The sequence below is a fragment of the Lygodium microphyllum genome, chromosome 3 (genome assembly GCF_053477565.2).
Source record: "Lygodium microphyllum isolate KBCC chromosome 3, Lygodium_microphyllum_v1.1.10, whole genome shotgun sequence".
In the NCBI taxonomy this organism is placed as follows: Eukaryota; Viridiplantae; Streptophyta; class Polypodiopsida; order Schizaeales; family Lygodiaceae; genus Lygodium; species Lygodium microphyllum.
This window is the reverse complement of record NC_141137.1, coordinates 49,920,295-49,929,402: the sequence shown is the minus strand read 5'-3', so window position 1 is coordinate 49,929,402 and position 9,108 is coordinate 49,920,295. Positions and strand designations below refer to the sequence as shown.

The following is a 9,108-nucleotide window of genomic DNA, read 5'->3' as shown; positions in this document are numbered from 1 at the left end:
CATCGATTGTGTCCAAATCCTTCTGCTAACTTTGACAAAGATGGCAGAATAGATCACCAAACCCATCACTCGTTTCAGAATGCCTGGAGAAACTTTGTGAACGCCGTCTGGAGAAAGGTTGAGTGCCCTTAAGCCTGATTCGACATCTTTCGAGGGATGTGCAATGCTTTCATCCATGAACCGCACTTATAATAACAAACATTTGAAATTACTGCACAGCAATGCTCAAGTGGAAATACATCTATGAGCTACAGTTTTCCGTGATCACAAACAATTTCTGAAGCACCCTGGACCACCTGCATGCACTAAACATCACATTTTCAATGTAAATATGACAAACCGAGGGGAACGAACTGTGTAATCACACAATTTCTCATATCAAGTCATAGTTGGTTATTCGAAGATAGCATCTCGAAGGACACCAACACACTGCAGTTCTCATTGTAACGCCGATGTGCAGATTAAAAGAGATCATTAGCAAGTAGTAAGTATCGGCACTGTCCTCAATAATATCGTCATTACAATTTCTGAACAAAAAGACCAGAATGATGCAAGTTGGCTGTGCTCCAACACGGTAATAGAACCTGCAAGTAGGCCGCTTGGAATCCAAGACTACATCTCCTCAGATTGGCCGTGCTGTTTTCCAGCAACAGGAACATTATCCTTTTTACATGTTGGCATTTTCTGCAGGGTACAGGAGTTCTTAGTTGCCAGCTACCTGGCAGTAACCATGAACCAGGGTTTACAGAGACACTGAGTTGTTTTCAGGACCCAAAGAATGTAAATTCGAGGGGTAAATGATGCTTCGAGCAAAGTTGGAAAGCACCAGTTACCCCATCCCTTGTCAACACATGATACCATCCAGAGACCATCAGCCAACAGAACCCTCCAGGCCTCATGAGGCTAGTGCCCAAAATTGCACATCTGAATGAAGACCATCCCATAATCAACATACCTGGTCCAGTAGTCTCTGTACTGATTCAATGCAACATCAAGCCATGGCTTCATATTGCCACTGTAGTGAACCACAGCTGCTTTCTTAACTACCTCCGTTCTGATACTTGGGTCGTGTCCAAGTCCAAGTACATGCCAAGACCTGTCCAAAGGTTTGGTTGTCTTATGGAAAGCGATAAGAGCAGCCGGTAGAGTCCCAACCTTCCAAATGGCTCCATTCTCATTCTGTAAGAGGATATAAAATTCACAAATCAGTCATCATTAGAGCAACTGAATTTAGCAAGTTCCTTGGTTGAGTTTAGTCTGTGAAACTTATAGCAAGTTCATCAATTTGAATTTAGTCAATCAAAATGAAAGTTTCACAATGTTAGCCTGAAAATTGCAACAATACAAGTATTACCATCAACTTGGCAACATTCAGCTCAAAGATAGTCCAGGAAATTGCTTAGCTAAACATAGTGATGCAAACTGCATCTATCACTGCAGTTTTTGTAATTCTAACCCAGCATGAAAGGACATGAAAACTTAAAACAAATAGATGTAAGCACGATAATAGCTGAAGATAGAAAACTTAATAGTTAGACATACTATTATAACCTTGATCGAGAAATTGGCCATAAACTGCAATCTGAACTGTAAACCCAAAAGGAAAAGACACAAGCACAACTCAAAAGACGTACAGCAGTTGAGGTATCCAGGGATGAGATGTGCTAGCTCAAGCCACCCCTCCGAAAAAGAAAACTCCTCAATTAAGTCAAATAGCAGGCAATTTCCTAGCATAGACGGAATCAACCACACACTTCCCTCTGTTCTAAGAAGTTTATCAATTTGATTTACAACTACTACCTGATTTCCTTTTTATTTGTAATCTACTCAGAAAACAGTTGCATGAGTCTACATTATCAACTAAAACACGACAATAGAAAAGAAAAGTAGTACAGACCTGATGCAGCCAGTAATGATACTCCTGCGTGCACTTCTGCTTTCTCCAAGCATCCAAATCAAAGAGGTTCATCCCATAAGCCCATGCACACGTGCTTGAATCAAGCTTCTCTCTAACAAGGGGATGTGAAAAGTTCAGATAACTGTCATAACGGTGCAAGGACCCTGAACAAATTTCCACTGCGGCATTAACATTACCCTCCATGTCCATCTCCCAAAGAGCTGTCAGGTCTTTCTGCACCACAACATCATCATCCAACAACAGAATGCGATGAAGCTTTGGGAACATCTCAGGTAAGTAAAACCGGAGACTGAGCAAAGAGAGGTATTTCGGGCTTCGGAATTTCATCATGTTAGGCATTGTGCCGTCAATGTCATCCTCAACCATACTAGACTTTTGCTGATTCTTCTGAATAGAAGATTTAATATGTGGAACATTAACAGAGCTGAAGTCTTCAAAGCTTTTGACCTCAATGTGTGACACATTGTTTGGAGGGCTCATTTTGAACCAAACTTTCATGGGCCACAGGTTTGACTTATCTGTTACCACATGAAATACATGCTTTCCAGGTTTCTTTGCATTCCTTGTTGCTGAATTTACCACTACAGATGCTGCAATAACATTGTCTGAAAAGACAACATAGTGGTATAATTTTGGGTCTTGAAGCTGGGCCGCAGACAGTTGGTCTTCTTTTGCATACTTTTCTTCATTGGAAATTCTTTCCTCCATAAGCCGCATTGAAAGGCAGTGCAAACTTTTCGGTGTAGACTTAGAAGCGATAAGATTGGCAAGTACCCCCTGCTTTTTTGCCCTTGCCAGCTGATCGCTTACTGCAAAAATAGTGTCCTTAAGTTTCTGTATCTTGATCTGATTGTCAAAGAGCTCCTTGGAGTCTGTCAGGATCTGCCTTGTCACCTTGATGCGTTCTTTCAGCTCCTTCTCAAACTGCCTCAAAACCTCTTCATTTAACACAGCTCCATCATCTTGCAAAGCTCGAATCTGAGGCCGGTTTAAAAGGTCAGTGATGGCATTGACCTGCTCAGTGAAATTGTTCAACTGTTTTGTGGTTTCCAGTTTCGCCCTTCTTGCATAGGATGCATATGCATTCACGAGAGCAACCTGATCTCTAGCTTGTTTAAAGAGAACCTCCACCTTGGCCTTCAAAGGATCTTGCTTTAAAGCTCGGATGGTGCGAGCCACATAGGCATGAAGATGTGAAGACCCCACGTGTGTTCTTGAGATGCCCACCTGATTATTGTCAAAAATCAAGTATGACTTGGTTTCTTTGAATGAAGATTAATAACTCTCCAACCTACTTTACCCTACATTTTAATGCTCATACAGGTGACTGGAAAAGACAGTTCATGACATACAGTTTCAAAGCAGACTTTAAGGCTAACTTGCACATTATTTGACAATTCTCCATGATTCATTTTGCCACTGGCCTGAAAGTTCAGCTCTCTACATATTATTGGGCAGACACGCATAGCAGCTGGCCTAGGTAGACATGGCAGTTGTATAGTCAGCACCTTAGTTGACCAGCCAGCTTGCAAGGGTACATGTAAAGTGGTACCCAGAACCACCGCTAAGTTATCTACCTTCCTTCAACTTAGATGCATGTCATTTGGGCTAATAATAAGTATTGCATATGCTCTTGGCATTTACTCGCTTTGCTTCCTTCTTGCCAATCAGATGCAAAAATTGGAACTACAACCTGAAATCTTGCAGGATAGACACTGCAGACTGCCTTTAGGAGAGCTAAGTGCAGACTTTAGAAGTGGAAATCTCCCTTAGTGTAGCCTTGGCACTTGTTTTCTACAATAATTGTCCAATTTAATACGAATGCTATCCTACTTGCACTGCCCATATACATTCTTCCAAAAGAAGGTAAGACCCGAGCTAAACATTCCCTCACTTTCTTATCTTTTGGATAGATCTGCTCTTGAGTTGTGCCATTGGACTCACTACACATAAAGGGTACAAAAAGCACCATACAATCAATGATAACTACTGTCAAAAGACTGTTAGACCTACCGTGTGGCCTTGAAGCTACAACAGATAGAAACATATTCTGGTGTACTACAGCGATCCTTCCGCTGGCGGATACATGTGTAAGTGTGCATCATGGAGTCACACATCCTCATGCACACAGATCCTGCATTCAAGCTGCATAGCCCAGAGTTCAAGCGGGTAAAATGGCGCACCACTGATGCTTAAGTGTTCAAAATTCAGCCACTGTAGCTGATCCTGCAGTATCAAAGGATGCTGCATTCAAGGTGTGTTCATACGTGGATGTTTTGCACACAACATATGTGGCCTACACTGAGCTGAATGATCCCTTAAAAGCAGAATAGATTGCAAATGCAAATGGCTAGTAGACACCCATGCCTCCACTGAAATCATGTCATTACAAGAATGAACACCCAGATCCTGTGCTTCTTCTCTTCTTATGTTACGAGCTGCCCACAGTTTGAACAGATCTTGTAGAAAATTGATTACATCACTGCCAGTTGGCTGTGGGTCGTACGCTAAGTAACACGTTCCTGTTCTGCAGGTCAATCCAAGCAACGCCACAGCCAAATGGAAAGCATTAACAAAAGCCTTTGTAATTGATGACAATGTTGGTTAGTTTTCTAAAAGAAAACCCTACAGACTGTAAATAATGGGCACTGCAAGGCTAGATCTACAAAACAAAAACACAGAGAGACAGAGAATCGTGCTTCTATGAATGCCCGCGCAGGAGCTCGAATTCGCTTATTTGACTTACGGGGTGAAGCACGGGCTCCGAGCCATTGTAGAGGAGCAATGCAGCTGCAGTGACAAAGACGAGCACGAGCATGGTGGGTACGAACAGGCGATGGGCCGAAGCCTTGGCAGGGCTCCCTCTCCCACCTCGGACCGCCATGACTAGCCTTCTCGTCCCTCCCCCCCTCTCTGTGCTTCAGGCGGAATGGCACATCACAGAGATAGAGAGACACACGCATGCATTTTGGGGCGGGGACACAGAGAGACAGACAGACACAGAGAGAGAGAGAGAGAGAGAGAGAGAGAGAGAGAGAGAGAGAGAGGTATATTCCTGATGAAATGGGCAGAGTGGCCTCTGTGTCTGTGTCTGTGTGTGTGTGTGGATCTTCAGTTCTCACGATTTATGGTGGGTAAAGTGGAATGTCTATGTATGAGAGTGTCAGCCACAGGAAGTTAGAGAGAGAGAGAGAGTGTGTGTGTGTGTGTGGGTGTTTTGAGATGCATAGTGTGCTCCCGATGATCATGCTATTCCCCTAGCCTGTGTTATGGTGAAAAGAGAGAAAGAGACTTTTGATGTGGGAACATACTGGACGTCATGTCATCCATTACAAACTAGGTAAGGTTTGGTGATAGGAGCCAGCTGTTTTCCTATGCCAAGGAGGCTCTGCCCCCCCCCCCCCCCCCACCCCACAAAAACCCAAGGTACCCATGGTCACACAACACACAAGTTCATTGCAATTGCTCAATATTTGTCAAAGGAATGGAAAGAAAAGCTATACACAAGGTTCAACACAATTTCTTAGAACAGTTGTTGTGGTAACCATTTTAATGCACATGCTTGTAGTTGGCCACCATGTTTACTCAGGACAAAGCAAGAAACATCTTCTTTCCATGGCTATTAAGAAAAGAGAGGGCTAACTAAGAGTGGAGGTTTATTTCCTTATGCCTCATCCTCAACATATGGCAAGTCTCAAAAGTTCTAAAACATGACACACATGTTGTGACAAAAAGTTTGGTATGCAACCCACTCAAATAAATCTAAACTCAAATGTATGCAAGTAAGAGAAACTTGCATGTTTGTAAAATGTATGCACATGTTCATGCATCCAAGAAACATTCCCAAAGAGTTAGAAGCTCAAAACATTGGACAGTTGGAAAGAAAGTGGCTTTTAAGCATTCTTATGCCATCTATTTCTACATCCACATTTAAAATTGATTGTAGAACTGTCAAATCATACCCAAAGGACTAAAAGATACATAAAATTCATCACAAAAGCACACAACCAATAATCCTCCAAAGTGGTGAGGACAGATAGCTCCTCCACTTCAAAGCTATACAGCATGTTTCTATGTCTACCTCATCACAAGTTTATTGTTTTGGCACTCTCCTTTATTTCTATAACTACCATGTGAGATGTCCTTAAGAAAGAGATTGTGGTGTTTGTTGAAAGTACTCTATTGTACATTATGGGGATTGTAAATATATATACATTCATCTTTCATGTTGGGTAGGCGTAGAAAGACATATTCAATCCTCAATTAGCTATATTGGTTTATAGCTAAGAACCTTCCCCACCTTTTGTGGTGGTTCATATAGATATTCTTCATATTGATACATGAGCTTATTTTCTTAAAAATCCCCAATTAGCTACCTTCACATCATATAATATAGGCCCCATATCCATATTTGATCCCATATCCATCTTTGAAAGGAAAATGAAGTTTTAAAAACATGTCACACAAAATTTGCTAACATGGACACTTCATATCACAAAAAGTATAGAGATAATCATCCGTATACAGCATAGGTAACTTTCTTTTTTGCTTGAATCCAAAAAAGAAGGCCATGAAAGGGATTGCCCACATTTTCATGGCTATAAGTGCAATTGCATTGACACAATCTATGTTCAAGGAGATCATCTATTCATGATATGGTGTGCACATGAATTCTAGTGATGGTTGTCACATAGTATATCCTTCTTTGTTGGTTAAGTGGAGTCAATTCCATTCATTGTGGAATCTTTTAATGTTTCACACACCTACCATGGTTCACCACTCTTCTATATATTGTGTCAATTGCTCATTTGCAATGTTCACTCTGAAACTATTGAGTACTACTCATTTAACAAGCTACATGTGCAAACATGATTATAGCATGGTTAAACTATTTCAGTCTAGGCTACTATGGTCCATGAGCGGCATATGGTCAAAGAGTTAACTAGGAAAACTTGCACAATATTTACATGTCAATTAGCCATCCCTTCATATATATGTGATAGTTTCTACTCTACAATTTTAACCTTGTTTCACTTTGCTTTCATGTACATTGATCTTGATTTTTCAATAGTATTTTACCTTCAAAACAAAAACAATTAGTATAGTAATACATTCTACACCTATGAATAAAGACTGATTGACATCCACAAACGAGTCCTCAAGCATCTATTTGGTCCAATTTGCATCGCATCAACTTTGCCTCGATCACATTTCTTGCCTATAAATTGCACAAGTGTTTCAACTATATAAAAGCCAAAAAAAATTGTCTCTCATTTGACTTTGTGTCATCTGCTTTGCAACATTTATCCCTTATGAGGTCAACCAACCAACCACATGAACTATACGATAAGCTGAAAACGAGATGATTGTTCTAAATTAAAATAGCTTAAACCATGGAAAAATGTTGAGTTAGCTTTGTCATGACTCGTCACATTTCAATCGAAGTATTTGTGAACATCTAAAAACATTCTAGAGCATTCCAAGGAGTTTCTTTTGAAGCCTTGGAAATATCCCACATCTTTCAAATAGTTTCCTTTGATGCCTTGAAAGACGTGACAATGGATGAAAGGTCTCAAGCTTAGTCCTTTTTAAATACAGACCTAATGCATCTCTTAGGTAAAGGACTTAAAAATTTATCATGACATTATGTAAGTATACATACATGATGGGAGATCTTCCTTCTCACTTCCAAATAAAGTGGATAAACTACAACTTTTGGTAGAATGTGTTAAAAGGCCGCATTCTTACAAGTATCAAACATCTAGGCTAAAAACATGGAAAGCTCAAGAGGAGATGATGAAGATTTAATGAAGATAAATGGCTAATCAAGAGCCTTTTAACAATCTCAAGACAATGTTCACAAATCTGAAGGCATGGAAGGACGAGGCAATTTCGACAATTTTTAGATCAAAATGAAGCATGTGTTGGTTGATTTCCACATGCAACAACCTTGGCTCTATATGCATTTTCTAATTGCTCCTTTTGTATAGGAAAAACAACATTTCATCTTGAAGTCATCATTACATGTGGCTTGTGATTCGTCTAGTTTTCACATTTTCACAAACTCCTACACTATTCATAAGGAACCATAATAGTTTGTTTATCATATACACGTAAAGTAGCAATTTAAGTTTTTCAAGAATATTCGACTTTTCAATCTCCCTTCGAGGCTCCTATGTTAAGTTTGCTCATGGTATGGAGCCTTGGAAATTGCACTTTGCAATTAAGAAAATCTTGCAAGCTTCTCTCTCTCTCTCTCTCTCTCTCTCTCTCTCTCTCTCTCTCTCTCTCTCTCTCTCTCTCTCTCTCTCTCTCTCTCTCTCTCTCTCTCTCTCTCTCTCTCTCTCTCTCTCTCTCTCTCTCTCTCTCTCTCTCTCTCTCTCTCTAGGTTATGCATGTTAAGAACTTCGAATGGGAGAGTATCCCTTAAGTCATATTGGATTGTTCTACCATGCAAAACGTATCTCGTATAATGGGTGTTTATGTCAAAACGTCCATACAAGAACAAATAAGGGAAAAGGTAGGAGGTGGTTCAAATGAAAGGATAGCTTGTGCTAAATATTATGCTTGACTTGATGTGGACCTTTCCTTCATTTTCCTTAGATGCCTTCAACCTTTGTCCCATGCAAACTTATTAATTATTCTTGGTATGTTCAATCGCTAGATCAAATCAGAAGCTTAGCATTCAAGTAAGTGTTTTTCCTCTTTGTCAAGTTGTCTTCAGCCTTGATGTGCATGTAAGGTATTTAGTTTTGGAGACTGTTTATTACAAGAAAAATCAGTTGTTTATTTATGTACAATGTTCCTAAGTTTTTTCAGAATCCATTGATAGAAATTGGAGTTTATATTGAAGTTTTGCATATGCCTTTAATTCTAATAGTTTAACTATGGGATGTGTAATATATGCCATAACATCGATTAGAAGGTTGTGAAGATCTAGATGCATTTGGTTCTTCTTTAATGATAACCTTGTTTACTAGAGGATGATTTAGTAGTTCTAAGGTTAGGGGAGTAGATATTACATACCTAGAGTCCCATTCAACCATTTTTATGACTCGTCATTGCTCAAGGTTGCTCATCAATTGAATTCCTATGTGTTCTGTGGTGTCTCTAAGTGTGTACCACTTTTGCAAGAATGGGGCATTAGACTTAGCCTTTGCTTCTAATTCTCGAATCTCCTCATCACTAAC

The 9,108-nt window shown here is 40.0% G+C and overlaps 1 protein-coding gene across 1 annotated transcript; it reads right to left on the bottom strand.

Annotated features, from left to right (window-relative positions):
- Window positions 1-283: 283 nt before the first annotated feature.
- On the bottom strand, window positions 284-5,180 carry LOC148038313 (galacturonosyltransferase 8-like). The gene is made up of 3 exons (XM_087670510.1): window positions 4,665-5,180; window positions 1,898-3,145; window positions 284-1,179 (listed from the first exon to the last, which is right to left on the bottom strand). Exons 1-3 carry the CDS (start codon window positions 4,800-4,802, stop codon window positions 904-906), a joined length of 1,662 nt encoding a protein of 553 aa, XP_087526636.1. The 5' UTR covers window positions 4,803-5,180; the 3' UTR covers window positions 284-903.
- Window positions 5,181-9,108: the final 3,928 nt, after the last annotated feature.